Source organism: Choloepus didactylus, chromosome 13, assembly GCF_015220235.1.
Source record: "Choloepus didactylus isolate mChoDid1 chromosome 13, mChoDid1.pri, whole genome shotgun sequence".
In the NCBI taxonomy this organism is placed as follows: Eukaryota; Metazoa; Chordata; class Mammalia; order Pilosa; family Megalonychidae; genus Choloepus; species Choloepus didactylus.
Window position 1 is genome coordinate 72,710,184 of NC_051319.1, and position 16,705 is coordinate 72,726,888.

At 35.4% G+C, this 16,705-nt stretch overlaps 1 protein-coding gene across 4 annotated transcripts in view; it reads right to left on the minus strand.

The window, feature by feature from the left end:
• The window catches only part of RAPGEF6 (Rap guanine nucleotide exchange factor 6), a 279,739-nt gene that overhangs the window by 12,254 nt on the left and 250,780 nt on the right, over window positions 1-16,705 (minus strand). For 2 of the 4 annotated variants that reach the window (XM_037802240.1, XM_037802243.1), the window contains 4 exons: window positions 14,824-14,847; window positions 11,247-11,467; window positions 6,755-6,946; window positions 3,651-3,785 (listed from right to left, as the gene is read on the minus strand). In XM_037802240.1, the coding sequence (XP_037658168.1) occupies window positions 3,651-3,785; window positions 6,755-6,946; window positions 11,247-11,467; window positions 14,824-14,847 (572 nt within the window). Of the gene's footprint in view, window positions 1-1,041; window positions 1,524-3,650; window positions 3,786-6,754; window positions 6,947-11,246; window positions 11,468-14,823; window positions 14,848-16,705 lie in introns of those variants that run through there. The other 2 variants (XM_037802244.1, XM_037802242.1) reach the window with 2 other exon arrangements.

The window sequence follows — 16,705 nt, forward strand, 5'->3', positions numbered from 1 at the left end:
AGACAACACCGAAGATCCAAAGTCCTTTGTCTGCTGTAAGGGTCTCTGAGTTTACTCAGATGTAACTCAAGTAAGACATTAAAGAAAAAAATCTGCTGTAAAATAACCTTATTAAGTAGTTTCATTAACAATTTCAAAGAAAAAAAGATCTAGAAAATATGTTGATTTATCCTTAGCTTCTGGGGCCACAAAAGGACAAGCCAAGCCAAGCCAGTCTCCTGACTCCTATCCCAGTTCTCTGAACTTGGGATCACTGCCGTTTCTTAGGGCCCTTCACGAACTGATTGGTCAATTTTCAAGAGGACCAAGAGAATGCATATGGTAAATCTATATAAAAAATAAATAAAATAAAACACATTCTTCCTCAAAAGAAAAATAATTGCTCTTTTATCCTAGGATTAATAGATTTGCCTTACTGTTTTGAAAATAATTTCATTCCCATGTCTGTTAGAATTACAATTCTCAAATATAATGAATTCTAAGAATTACCTGGAAAGTTTATTAAAATACATGTTCCTGGGCCCATTTCTGGCAATTCAAATTTACAAGGTCTGGGGTGGGACACAGTAATTACATTTTTAACAAGTTTCCACGATGATTTTGAATCTGCTATGTTAGACTATCTCTTCCTTCCCCAATCAGCGAAATGTGAAAAAGGGATGATATAAAAAGTGGATCAGATCATTATTGGGGAGGGGGTTTGCTGTGAAAAGGAACACTGGTGCCAAGAAAGACTTCTCTACTTATTTCACTTATGGACCCAGCTGCTACCAGTAGGAAATAAAGCCAACTACAGAAAACAAAAGAATAAAGTTTACTCACTCAGTACATTAGTAAAATAACATTTGTACAAATAAGGCACTTTAAATCAATATTACTTTTCTGCTTGAGGACCCGTAACTTAACACTAATCAAAAAAGGCTCATAAATAGTATTTTACTAAGTTGTCTGCCTAAGCTTTCTTTGACAAATGAGTCATAAGCTACATTTACATTAATAACTGAAAACAAATTTAACACTAAAATTAAATAAGGAACTTTGTCACAGTGTCTTTCTCCTTTTAGACTTGAATCTCGTATAGAAGTAGTTTAAAGCGTTACTGTTGCCTCGGCTATTTGAATTGAAGATGTCACTCCCTTTCTCATCTTTGATGTTGCTTCCAACATCCTTTACTTTCTCACAGCTTTCTGTAGCTTGATTGTGATCTGCGTCCTCGTTTTTGCTGTTGACTAGTCTCTCCCTTGAAAGCGTTCTTTCCCTAAATCTTCTAAACGGGGATGTCATTCTTTTCCTGGCTGTGTTCTCACAACTTGTCCTGTCTCTATTCTCCTCAGTGGCCTTCTCGGTCCTGTCTGTTCTTTTGGCTGTGCTCCTGGTAATCTGAAGGATTTTCTTTTGCAAGTAAACCCCACCTATTCCGGGGCAGCTCTGGCCACTGATCTTGGTGCTGGACTCACGGGGAGGGGATGAGGAAGACCCTGAGAGGCGCAGCAGGATACTGTGATCAGATATGACACTGCCAACTGGAGGGAGAGATGCAAAAACCCTGACATGGTCAATTAATTCTTTCCAATTAATCACAATTAGCCTGGTTGATATAACATTTCATTATTAAAAAATTCTAACATCTTAACAACAGCTGAAAAATTGAAATCTAGTAACAGAAGACAAACAAGCTGTATATAAAAATTCTTAAAAGCAAGCCAACCTGGTAAATTATAAGGAAAAATAAAACAAGATATCAGGTAACCAGAATTATTTCTCAAAAGTAACTGTGTGCCTAGAATTTTCAGACAAATTATTAAGAAAAAACTCTGTAAAAGCCAAATAGGACATATAAATAGTATATATAATAGACGTGTTTATAAAGCACAATTTCTGATTGTGATATAGCTCCAAGGTGGAGAGAACACCTTCCTTGAGCACTGGACAAGATAAAGTTTAAGGCCTCTCAACTTCTCACTTTTTAAAAGTTGTCATTTAAATATTCCTTGTGAAAAACTTGAAGACAGACTTGTTTTCTTAATTGTTAGAAAATAAATGAGCTAATCCCAAAGTTTAGCAAGAATTAGTAACACTAAAAACACTAATAACAACACTATTCTTAATGTAATGACATTTTCTTTCAATTACAGATTTTTGGCTAACTCTGTAGAAATAAATAGAAATATATTATTTGTTTGGGGTTTTGACAGAATATATAAAAGAACAGTTAGAAATAGTTTTGAAGAGAATATTTATTCCAGGTTTCTAAAGATTCTAAACATCACTATGTGACAGGCTCACACATCTGTAAGCATCATAGTCAACTTTTGTCCACATGCTAAAAGACACAATAGAGAAAAGACTTCTCTAGTGGTGAGAGTGCATCTTCTGTTGGGAATAAGAACAGAGGGGGATTTCTATCCCTAATACCTCTTCCCACAAGTCACATTCAGGTATAACTCACCAGTTCAGATCAAAGTAGTTTCCTGGTTAGAGAATTGTCTATAATGGGGACTCTGAAAGCATCCAAAAGAGGTGGAGGGTGTAAAGGTGTCCCTGGAAAAGCATTAAAAGCACACAAGCACTGTTTGTTTGGGTCACCCATCTGACTGGAGGCACTGCTTCCAGTTTTGCTCCTTGAAGTCTTCGAAGGGGCACTCTGGACAGGACCATATAGATGGTAAGCAGAGGAAGTGGGTCTGTGTGCCTCACAATATCATATATGAGCTATAACAGGATCAAAACCCAGTGTTTTATATACGCACCTACAATAAACATACTGTTTATATATATATATACATATTCTATTTGGTTTTTCCAAATTTTTCTTAGTAAAATCTGAGTGAAAATTCCAGCCAATCTCAGCTATGCAAAGTGGGGAGAGGGCAGCTGAGTAATGGAACCATGCTGTGTAGCAGGTAGCAGGGAAGAAGAGACATTTCAATTGTAAACACTTACCACTTATCAGGCATTATAAATATTAACTCTTTTAATCCTTGTATGAGGCTCCTAAAATGGGTAGACTTTTATCCCATCTTACAGATAGGACACCTAACTTTATAAATAAGTCACTTGTAGTAACACAGCTAGTAGAGACAGAGCCAGGAGTCAAACTGCACCACAAAGGCAAAAATAGGAAGGAGCCCTCAAGGGTGAGGTGAAACTTAGAATACAGGAGCTGAAGAGAGCTTTGGAAGCTTCTCCTTCCTGCTAAAATTCATAAGCATGTCTTTCCTCTGATCATATACTATTCTGTGCTGTTATTATTTAAAGATTCAATGTTTTTGCATCTGTGAAGATGCCAGGGCAAAGGAGCCTTGTTCAAATACTCCGATACTTGCAAATATTGCAGATGTGAATCATAACAACATCAAGAATCTGCAAGGAACAAAACAATGAATTCTGCCTTCATTTTTATCTATGCTTGTCCTTTGTCAAGGGAGTTAAAGATCACACTTTGAATACTGGAGCCCTAGATACATGATGCATAATACTTGGAGAACACCTGAATAATTATCAATCCAAAGCAAAAAGTTTAAACAGTAAGTAACAGGAGTTACATTTTTCTTAATGCTTTCCATTAATGCTATAGAGTGAGAAGCAAAAACTGTGCCAAAAAGAGTTCTTTGGCATAACATGAATTAGCTTAAATGGTTTTGTTTTACCTTTGCGGGGTGAACCCTGAGGAGATGCAGGAGGACTAGAATGTAAAGATGATGCCACAGAAATAGTGTCTTCTGTATGTTTCTTACCACTTATTTCTTCAGTCGTTCCTAAAACTTTCTGAGGTACACCTGTACCTAAAAATATAACCAAAGCATCAAATAAGCATCTTTTCAAAATTATAATGTCTACAGTTGCCTAAATTACTACATAACTTAAGTCATGACGCACATGGCTAGTGTAGTCGCTTGAAATGTATAAATGACAAATGGGGCTAAACGTCTAGGTAATAACACACATAGATTCTCACCTCTAGGTTATTTGCTTAAATTCAGCCAGTCAGCATGGACCTGTTTATAATAATTCTTTTTTGTTTGTTTGTTTTGTGGTGTGAGGGAAATAAATTTAAAAGTCTCAGTTCAGTGCCCCAATCCCCCAAATTGACAGGCTTGTTCAAAGTCTTAACAGTAAAGGCATGGAATCAAACTCTTCTCTCCCCTCTAGAGGTAGCCTCTCCAAGTCAGGGCAAGGCAGGTGGTGGTGGGGTAATCTGGGGATGTTAACACTCTCACTACCTGTGGTGCATCTGTTCTGTGGGTATACAGAAGAGGCTGCAGGGCTGTCAGTCGAGCCCTTTGCAAGAGCGCTAAATTCACACTACAGGAGAGAAGTAAACAACAGAAAGAATCATGAATTTATAGAACCCACTGGAAACATTTTTGCAAAGTTCTATCTAATCTCTTGTCCAGCAGGTGGCCCTGTTGAGTGTAGGTCAGGCTTGGCAACAGTTTCAATATACTAACATTTTCCCATATGTCTTCTCTCTAAAAAAAGTCCACGTGCTACTGACACTGTTCTTGACCAGTAAAGAAGCACAACTTTGATGAGGAATCAGCATAGTAACAAGCAATCATTTGACAGTGACAAAGTTTAAATCACAGGATACTCACACTACCCTTAATTAAATGCATTTTAGTGTAAATATATTTATCACATAAATGATAGCTGTTTTGTAAGAGGGAAGAAAACGCCTACCTGGTACAAGTCCTACTGCGTCTTGGGAATAACACCCAAGTTGGAAACCAAAGCTGGATTCTTCCCTCTCTGACTCCTACCAGCAAATGACTTATCAACTTCTGCCAATTTTGTATCCAATTCTTCTTCACTTCCACAACCACTGAAGTAGTTCAAGCCCTGAGCAAGTCCCAATTTATCACATTAGCTTTCCACCCAGGCTAGAGCTAGACTGCCTGGGCTCAACTCCCAGCAAGACCACTTTCTAGTGGTATATATGTTGCTTAGTCTTTCTGTGCTTCCTCCGTAGGATGAAAGTGAAATATTGCCTATCTTGTAGAGTCATAATAATGAAGACTAAATGAATTAACACATCATACACACATTATATATGTATAATGTATGTATGCAAAGCATTTGAACTGCATCTGGCACTCAGTATGTGCTCTGTAAGTGTTAGCTATTATTGTCACTGTCTTTGCATTCAGCCTTGCACTGAATGCTCCTTGCAGACACCAGGCTGTTTCCTCTGCCTGAAGCAACTTCCCTAGGCCCTTTGCCTAATTATCTCCTTCCTGATCAAACTTTAAGAATCTGCTCAAGTGTATCTCTAGAAAGTCTTCTAGAAAGCCCCATCTTACCTCTCCTGGGCTAAAAGCTCCTCCTCCTTTGTTCTCTTCTATGTTCTACCTCAATATATCCTAGGCCAAACAGTAAATGCATTATACTGAAATTCTGTTTGTGTCTGTATTACCAGAATGAAAATCTGGCAAAGGAGGGAGCATTTATTATTCAACTTTCTATCTGAAAACAAAATCAAATTAAATTCACAAAGTTTTGTTGAAAATGTGTAACCAAGGAGTTAGGGTTTAAAAAATGATTATGACTACTGAATCATTATATAAATATCCCTTCTGTCTTCCTGGTATATTAGAAATCTCTGTCTAGTAATCCAGTTGCCCTGATCCCTTAGAATGATTGCAAAAGTCCTTATCTTGTGCCTTTGTCCATTTTTTTTTTACTTCAGAAATTTATAAAGGAAAATGCCCTAAAGCTAGTGAAGGAACTTGAGTCAGCCTTAACTGATTCTAGTCCCAGTTTCACTCCTTTACATTTGTAAATTGTTTCAGTTTATCCTTTGCTATTGAAATAATTGTCTCCCCTCCTTTCAGCTTCCATTTGCCATTCAAATGATAACCCCACACCCCTCATTTCAGCTTCCATTTGCTATTGAAATAACTCTGTCTCCCTTCCTTTCTGATCTAGACTTTCTGTTTGATATTCTAATGACTTCATCTCCTTTTGTTAAAATCCATAAAAATTTTGAACCCCCTAAACTTGAGGAGACAGATTTTTGGACTTCTAGCCCATCTATCTCCTGTTTCATGCCTAGCAATAAATTCTTTCTCTCTTTGAAACCTCAGTGTCTCAAGAATTGGTAATTTGAGCTATCGGGCAGAGAATTCACCGCCTTTGTCCAGTACCATATGTATGATGTATAATACACGTGAGCTAAGTACCAATGTTAGGAACCAGATCTAATGTAGCTTCCCATCCGAAAGCTAAAATAGTGCTACTGCTCAAACAACAAATAAAAGTAATTTGGATAATGCTCATATGCCTAATGAGGGGGAAAAGTGAAGTTTATGGGAAATATATACCCTTCTTGCCTTCTAACTAGGTTTCTGGAAGTGGTCACTAATGAAAAACCAACATACAGTTATTTTTAGAATAAGCAACTTCATTTGCAGAGTTTTTCTAGGTCGCACTTGCATTTGATATTCGATAAATGCTCCCTTAGCTTCTGAATGCAGTAAGCTGTTGGTACCCAAGATGTATTGCTGCAAGTTTTCTGATGATATAGTGATACAAATTTCAGCATTATAGGCATTCCAATGCCATCATTTAAAAAAATGTATGTTGCCATCAAGCAACTATAAGGCAAAATGAAACATTTTTTTTGATTCATGAAGCGATTATATTACACAAACTACCACAGTTGACCTGAGCCTTTATATCCGTAATTAGTTTTCATTCTAACTTTCCTTAAAGTTTCATTTAAATGAATGTAATATTAATGGTGAATACTCACTCAATGTGGCAGGGTCTTTTGCTTGGCCCTTCTTCCTGATGGGGTGCAAATTAACAGCAGGCACCTGAAGCACCTGGCTTACTCTGTGGGGCTGATGCAAACAGGCTTTGGCTGTTTGGCCAGCTGACCTCATAGGCACTGGAGACATTTCTGATGATCTGGCTGATCTTTTCTCATTTATATTCTTGGTCACTAATGGGAGAGAGTAAGAAATAGTTAATTCTGAATTTTTATGGGAAAAAATAATAAACGTTTGTTTTAAAAACGATCCCCCAAAATAAAACATTTCCTTTTCTTAAAAGGAATTTTAATTATTAAAAAATGTTACATTGAAAATTTTTGTATAAGTCAATTTTACTTCTAAAATAATTCTTAAATCCATTAGCTAGATTAGCTCCATCACTGTCATTACCCTGAAGGTGAAGCTAACATCTTTGCATCTATACTACTAAAATAGTCCCCTCACTGGATCAATTCTAGCTTCCCTTCAAGCTGTTCTCTATATAGCAACAGAGTGACTCTTTCAAAATAAAAATCTGATCATTTCACTTCCCTTCTCTGAATGCCCTACACAAACCTTTAGACAACTTACCACTGCACTCAGGATAAAGACCCAAATCCCCAAAACAAAGTCTATAAGGCCCTGCAGGATTTAGCAACAGCCTGACCACTCCCCCTGCCGCCGCACCACCCCTTAATCACACATCTTCCTCTTTCCCCAATCTCTAGGTTTCTATTAATTCAGTCTTTGTTCAAATTTCTTAAGCTAAAAAGTTCCCCTCCACTTATGCATCACCTGCTCCATCTTTCAGGTGCACTTTCCCACAAACTTCAGGGAAACTTTCTGTAATTCCCCACTCCTGTTTATGTTCTCATGGCATCTCCTACATTTCCTTCACAGCACTGATAACAATTAGTAACAATACAATTATCTGTGTGCTTAATCAATTGATGTCTGTTTTCCCCATTTGGCTGTAACCAACAAGAGTAAGGACTGTGTATCCTGTTTACTACTATATCTCTATACTCTTAGTGACTGACAGAAAACAGGTGCTTAATAGGCTATTTGTTGAATATATACAGGAAATGAAATTATCTTAACAGCTGGACAGAGGAATAGCAAAGGTAATGTTTTATAAGTTGATGATTAGAATATTTGAAAATGAATGCCAGAATTAAAAACCAAGAACCCTGACTTAAAAAATAAAACACCAGGATAAAAGCAAAAAATAGCACATTTCATTTGTGCCAGCACCGCTACAATAGCTAGCTATTATACTTTTATTAGGAGGGTGTATAAAATATTTTAGGTGATAGGAATAAGGGAAAATTTCATAAACATAGACACTCCTTAGGGATAATATGCAGTGGCTCAGAGACTAACTGGAAATGCTATCATGTTTCAGTTAGAGCCATGAAACACATTTTCCTCTGTTCTTAATACAATTCAACTGTCTACTTTAATGATATCTTATTTTAATGGTTGCTAGAATATAAAGAAAAATATTGAGAGACTATAAATTCAAATAAAAAAAAAATCATAGATGAGTGCCCCAAACTATACATATACTGATTTATTAGGAAGAACTGATTCTTACAACACTTGGATGGAAATCAGCTATTGTTTATGCTTGGGGATAATAACCATTATTTAACCAATCATTTAAAAATTGATTATACAGTAGAAACCAAAATAGATTCTCAAGCCAAATTAAAGGAATATGTACTGAGAATTACATTTTCACAAAACCCACTGGAAGAAAGAAAGGTCCATAGGGTTTCTCATTTAAAACCAATATTAAATATGTAATACAGGATACTGCTTAGTGTTATGAGAAAAGATAGACAAGTTGGTATGGGAAGTAGGAAGGTATGCAGGTGTGTGTGTGTGTGAGGGGGACGGGGAGAGGGAGAGGGATGGACATAGAAAGAAAAAGAGGGAGAGGAAGGGAGGATGATAAGGTGAGTATATGGGATCTTTCTGGGCCTCAAAATTTTAACCACGAGCAAAGCATACATGAAATTTCTAGGTTCTCGAGTATACAAAATCAGATTTAGGGAACAAAGAAAAGCAGACAACCAAAATAGGGCTTCAATATATTAAATATGTATATAACTTTGAACTTTAAAGCACAGATACATTTTAAAGATTCTATATACTTAAAATTTTTAAAAAATACTTTCTTGAAATTTTTTAAAAGTTTTGTCGTGGTAACATATATACAACATATAATTTCCCATTTTAACCACTTTCAACTACACAATTTAGCATATTAATCACATTCACAATGTTGTACTACCACCAACCACCATCCATTACCAAAATTTTTTCACCACCCCAAACAGAAACTCTATACCCATTAAACATTAACTCCCCATTCCCCATCCCTATGCCCCTTGTAACCTGTCACCTACTTTCTGTCTCTATCACTTTGCATATCCTAGTTATTTCATATTCTATATCTTCTTTCAGTCTTTAATTTCATTATGTACCATTTTCACATGGCTGACACTATTCTTGATATCCTGTGTGTGGTAAGAAATTTTCCCAGACACCTTCCAAGTCTATATAAATGTATTATTTCAATGGCCATATATCACTATTTGTATTGATAAGGAAACTGACTGATCTCTTTCACCGTAATACATATCACATCTTTGTATAAGCAGGGTTTTTTTTTTCTTGTGCAATCTCTTATTGGAATACAGTCCCAATATTGGATACTTTAGAGGTTATTGTGAGAAGTAAATGCCCTCAATAATTGTTAGCTGTAATTATTTATTTTATTTTTTCTCATAATTTAATGGGTTTGATGTAGAAAGAATTGTAGATAAAATAGATCCCCAACCCTTGCCAAAGTTTTACATTTGAGGAAACAGAGACCCAGGATGAAGAGGACCTCATTCAAAGAAAAACTGAGACTCAAAATCTGCCTTTATCCTTCACTAGGTCTTCTTTCTATCACACTCCATTCCTTATCCCATAGGTAGAAGCATTTAAGATACTGTTTCTAAGTATACTACTACGATTTATTGAATAGCTCCTCTGCTGGTTTGAAGCTACTATGTACCCCAGAAGAGGCCACGATATAATCCATTCTTGTGGGTGCAGATCTATTATTGTAGGTGAGAACTTCTGATTACGTTGTTTCAATTGTGACCTACCCAATTCAAGGTGGGTCTTAATACTTTACTGGACTAAAGCCAGAGATCTCAGAGAGAAAAACACCCAGAGAGCTTGAAGAGAAAAGAAAAGCCCCAGGAGAAGCAAGCAAGGACCACAGAAACTGAAAGCAACGGAACCAGAGAAAGAAGGATCAGACACTGGCTATGTGCCTTCCCATGTGACAGAGGAACCCCGGATGCCACTGGCCTTTTTTTCAGAGAAAGTATTGTCCTGTTGATGCCTTATTTGGGATATTTTTATGGCCTTAGAACTATAAATTTGTAAATAAATCCCCATTGTAAAAGCCAACCCATTTCTAGTACATTGCATTCTGGCAGCTTTAGAAAACTGAAACAGCTCCTTTTTCCTATATTTTAAAATTAATTGTTGTATCTGAACCTTTTATCAATGTTTGGTTCTATTTCCATTTTCTCTGTTGTACTCTCATATACTTTTTCTATTACTACGCAAACACCACAGCATTTATCAATCTTAGGGTTATCCATGAAGCCTACCATTTTATCCCCACAGTATCAGGAACACAGAAAGAGAAATAGAAATAGAAATTACAACCTTTTCTTTTCTGTATTCTGTCAACATTTTATCAAATTCTATGCATCTTATTGGGATTTTTATTGGTATAACATTTAAACTATAATTTAACTTAGGAAGTGCAATCTTTTTTTTTCCCCCAAGAAACAGTATATTTTGCCATCTTTTATTTTTGCTATTATAACTCATGATATCCTTGACACAGAGACATGCATTCTGTTGTTTTTACTTAATTAAAAAGAAATCAGTATTGAGGATAGGATCTCTTTTTTCATTCTATTTTCTAGATACTGAAAATATCAGAATATGCCTGATTTTTCTTGTGTTACCTTATTTACTGACCCCTATAGTATATTATCTCTAACAATGTTTTAATTAAATTTCTTTTATTTTCTTGTTGGCAAATGATGTTATCCATGAAATGAAAAAAGGTAAACATTTTACTTATGTTTACTCATCTAGGGATGAAGATAAAAATTTTCTCAAACAGAAGGGCTTTTCTAAAATGCTCCCACTTTTACAAGAAGAATTTTAAAGAAGAATGTTGGTTCCTGGTTGCAACATCAACTAGTTTTATCCTTCTGTGTCTTATTTTATGGTAATCATTAGGAATAAATGGGATTTAGTATCTGATTAACAGGATCACATGATATTATCTTTTGTGAGTGAAAGTTAACAATTTTCTTGGGAGTCAGCAAATTCTAGAGAACTGAATTTCTATTTTATTGTGCTTTCTAGTGGCATACAAGTGAAAACTCCGGTATTTATACTCACAGGTGCCATACGCAGGCTCCCACTGCAATGACATCGTCTGGAATTTTTCCTCATCTGTCTCTACATTCAAACTAGAAAGATATTGCTTCACTTTCCTTGCCATTTGGGCATCCTCATAGAGCTTCTTGGCATTAAGAAGGGAGCTGCGGCGTGCCCTTTTTTTGTGAGCAACTCCTTGAACATCCAGCATGTTTGAGTTTGTGCTGCCTTGACTCAATGACCTGGAAGATGAGAGATATCTCAGTAAGGGGCTGTAAAGATGAGAAATAAGTAAAGCAGACAGAAGATTAAAATAATTTTGTTCTGTTAATGCTTTTACATGCTGGTGCAAATGAGTTAAAAGACGAACAGCATTAATGCAAAGTAATTTGGCACACATGGCAGTGTTCTGAATTAAGAACACAATTCAGCAAAGTGCAGAACTCAAAAGAATAAGATGACAACACCACCTCCCTCACCCCCCACCCCCACCCCAGCAATGTATTCCATTAAACCTGTGCGCCACAACCCATGGCACAACTATGACAAGTGAAACCATTCCTCTAGTCCTGGAGGTCATCTCCACCCTGAAGATATGGGAAGAGCACGGGTTAGGACAAGCCCATCCTGTCATCAGATCTCTGCACCAGGGTTCTTCAGCAAGGGAGTTTCCAGAGCAGCTTCGCTTATTTGTGCTGCCTTGGAGATGCTATTGCCATCACCATTCCTGTCTTACAGTGGGCCCATTCTGAGCATGCTGGCCATATTTTGGCCAAAATTCAAAGAGAACAACCAATAAGATACTAGCTGAAAATAACAGAATTTATATTAAATTCACTATAGTTCCAAATTAGAAATACAGTTAAAAAGCTACTCAATGCTTTCACTCACATATGGAACAGGTAAAAACTGAGTTCTAGGGCTGGGGATCTGTGATCTGGGACCTCTCTTTTGCAATGCCACTGAATGTGATGGAACTGCCAGGTGGGCAGAAATAATTCAAACAAGCTACAGTTTCACTTAACTCTCATTGGCAAGTTTCCGCCTACAACTAAATCTAGAACCAACGGGAAACAGCAACTGGAATGCGGTTTGTCTTTTCCAACAAGGCCATGCAGAGTACTCTGGCACACATGGCAGTGTTGCTGAACTGGATGATTTTTTTATTGAAGGCAGTTGTCACCATAATCATTCTAAAATAATATAAGTATTTATGGGTTTTCTAAAGTAGCCTCATATTTGCACAAAAATACTCTAAATACATAGACCATGACCACACAACAATTTGTTCTTCAGTTTCAAACAGACTCTAAAATCTTACTGTTTTCATTGTAAATTAAGTGAAACACAGTTGAAAAAATATGATATATTTTTTCTCCTGTCACATGTAAAGATCTCTGAAATAGGGGTATGCCTTACATTTGATGACAACTTTCAATTGATATTGATCAGGCAGAAACTGTGATGCAGTTGTCACTGTGTACACATATATAGACACCAAACTTTGCAGAACGGTTAGAAAGAAAATCCAATAACATTAATGAATCATTCTTATTAACCTCCAGGAACCAAATGATTATAAGGAAGTAGTGAGTCTGACAAGTTTAACAACATTCCCAAAACAGGTGCCAAAAGGAGGCTAACTCTAATTATTTGCAAAGGCAGCCTAAGAGCCCAATACCACTGGTGTTTAGTTCTTTTATGGCTTGTTCTAAGAAATATTGCACCACTAACACACCTGATAGCACAGAGAGCAATGTTGTGCGGTATAAAACAGACACTGATGATTTTAAAAGTGATTAAGAAGGTGCAAATTCTGAATATGAAGGGGTTTTAAAAATACGCTAATTTACTTTGCTTGTATTTCCCTTTTTAAGTATACACAATGGTGAACATGATAAAAATCCATGCTTTAGTTGACAAGAAACTCTTTTAACAAGTATAAAATAAAAAATCTTAATGGTAAGAAAGCAGTGCAGTGATTTTTCTTAGTGGTACATAAAATAATGGTAGGTCCAACAACTGATGATGGCTTTGATTTAAAAAAAGGCAGTAAAATCAAGTCCCAACACAACACTTAAGAGCAAATTTTAATACAAATATTAAATGATTTTATCTTAATATAAACAAAAAGAGAAGAGAGGGTATTCATAAATCTAGGTTACAAAATTCTAATAAATGAAAACACAGTGATAAATGATAATAAAGCTACTTCCAAATAAGAAAATGTTAAGATATAAAATGAAAATACTTAATGTCTCTGCAAGTATTATACAATACAACCCCAAAGGTGAGTAAACAATGATGGTGTTGTTAACATAGCTCATCCACACACCCTAGACACCCATTAAGACACATGATTCAAGCATTATTCACAACGGCAAAGCCAGGTATCAATTTCTATTATTAGTGATATGAACCAGAAAAGACCAACTCATAAATATACAAATAGAAGAAAACATATAAGAAGCACATATAGAGAAGGGAGGAAGAAAATAGAAGGAAAGTCAAACGTACCATGCTTCAACAGAAAACAAGACCACAAATAAGACTCAAGTTTAAGTAAGACACTTAGAAAGCGGCTCAGAAAAAATTCTTCTTATATATAATAAAAGCATCTAACTTCATGATTCACTAGTTTTAAAGTACTAAATTCTTTGTAAGCAATCCCTTCATCCACAAAAACCATCATATTTCTGGGCGTCTTTCTTCAACTAAAAAATGAAAGGCCTAGAAAGATGATTTCTAAGATCCTCAACATTCTATGACTCTAAATAGATTCCTATCTATGTATGAGCAGAGATCAGAACCTACTCAAACAATAAAAGGTGGCGGTTTCTAATTCTATTACAGTTTTAAAGAGAGATAAGGGAGTCTTTAAATGAAAGTTGATAAAAATTTAAAACAAAATTCAAGCAATGTTGTCAGTCTCATGATGCTAGTGAATCTGAGATATTGAAATCATCCAGTTCAATGATTTACTAACTCAATTTTATAAAACAGCTTGTATAAAGGTCTCTTTTTAGGCATTTGACAGAAAAGGCAATGTTTATAAACAGATCTCTCATCTATTTTTATATATTTATATGATAAATTTATTTTTACAAAATACGGCTGCACTCAAATAAAAGAAACTGGCTTTGACTCTGAAATTAGACTACCTAGGTTTGGATCTACCATTTGTATCTTCTCCATTTATATAGTGGGAATATTAACAGTACCTACCTCATAGGAAGGTTGGAGAATTAAATAAGATAATTCATTTAAAATGCTTAGGAACAGTGCCTGGCATGAAGCAAGCACACAACAAATATTCACTACCATCATCTTCTTCATCATCATCATCACCATTTAACTGACCCTGTTAAATTAAAATCCAAAAGGGGCTCACAGGATATCAATAATGGAAAAGTAAAGGAAAAAACAGCTAGAGCTATCACTACTTTCACCTTGTTAGCAAAAGGCATTTGTCAGGAATGTAGGTTGACAGGGTTAATAGAACGCATGCTACTTTATGTGCGTGCATTAATGAAAAGGATGCAGTATATGTTAAGAGTTGCATAACCTTCATTCCAGTTACATTCATTTCTACACTTACCCCAGACTCCGCCACCTCTTCTTCCTGTAAGCAAGAGCCACAAACATTGAAGCATGTTTTTGAATAGGAAAGCACAGAAAAAAGACAACAGTTGAGAGCCAGACAAACTATGCAGACAGAATAGAACAGAAAAATTTTACTAGGAAAAAATTAAAGCTTAAAAGTAAAATGACTTTAATGGATTTTAACAGTGTAAGAAGCATTATTAAAGGTCCTCCAAAATAACAATATTTTTCAAAAATATGCATTAGGGCCAATTATGTATTTAATACCAAATTTATCTAGAGGCTTATGTTAACAAGAAGCTTAAGGGAAAACATTTACTTACTATAAATTTTAAATTCAAAGTTTTTAGGAAAGAAAACTTTAAAGGAAAGAAATAGAATTTTGGAGCATGTTTTCTAAAGGGTTTTTGATCCACTTATTTAAGTGATAGGATGAAATTACAAGGAGCATAAAGCTTTATAATTTCACTTTTAAACTATGAGTTTCTCTGTCAATGTATTCTATAAGAAATCTGACCAGCAAAATCCAACTTAAAATGTAAGTAAAACTATATCATTAAAATCTTTATAATACTATTTATATTTACAGTACTGTTTGACTGAATAAAGATTCAAATTTTTAGTCAGCAAATTGATCACTGTTAAAATAATAGGGGTTACTCTTAGTCCACACTCGATAACATAAAACGACAAAATGGACAATTATTTACTCAAAGAAATATGCTGCATTTCAATACTGGCTGACAAACAAAACTGATCCAAGAAAGAGTCAATCAAATCTAAAAGATGCTTCATTTCTCTCCATGCCTTATTCTATTTAGTCCAGGCCAATCTCAAGAACATAGACAGATTTACTTGTTTCCTCATCAGTTTTTTCTACTTTGCTCATTTCTGAAGCATCGCTGGTATTTAGGGCTTTATTCACTATACTGGAAGGGTCACAAATTCATTATGTCCTCAGGGACTAGGCTGGTAACATATATGAGTAAATGGAGGTTTATATAATATAATGATGAGTGGTAGGACCACTGTATAGCTTTCAGACATGCAACAAAAACAAAAATAAAAAAACAAACCTGCCTCCAGGTTTGCTTTGGTCCCTAGTTCTCACTATATTCTGCTTCCATACTGTTGAGCAATGACTTCGTTCGTCACACTTAGTGATTCTCAAGGGGCAAAAGTGGGACGGATAGGGAAGAAGAGATTCTGGGCACACCCGTTCCTCCATACTTTGAGGATCTCTAAACTAGAGCAACCATGAGATCAATGACTTACAAAAACGAAGACTCCGGAAAAGTGATTAAACAAAACAAACAACAACAACAACAACAAACCAATCCTGATATACACTGATTCTGTTTGGTTATAAATATTCCAACTCCGATTTTTAAAGCACCAAGTATTTTTGTTTCCTTAACAGAGTATCTATTTCTTTAAACACAGGAATTGGGTCTCTCTCTCTGTAAAGTTCACTTTGAAAACTCTTATGTACTGAAGCTAAAACATAGGCCCAGAAGAAAATCAGACCAAAGATTAAAACTCTAATGTCTATTTACCCTTAAAATTATAAAGATTACTGGGAACAAACAGCTTGACCACTCACCTTCTGTGAATTTTATAAGTTGAGCAAGCCTTTGTTATTACATTAAATGAATTTAAAAAAGAATTCCTAGAAGATTAGGTTAATATGGAAAACAAATAATATTTTCTGTTTTTATTAAAGATGGAACATGCTTAAATAATGCAATTTCCAAATTATGTGAAAGAAGTTACTATAAATAAGCAGTACCATAACTTGAAAAAAAGGAATATATTTTAGAATGAAGTAGAATTAGAAAAAGAAAAACCTTAAAAATATTCAGTGAAAAAAAGAGATG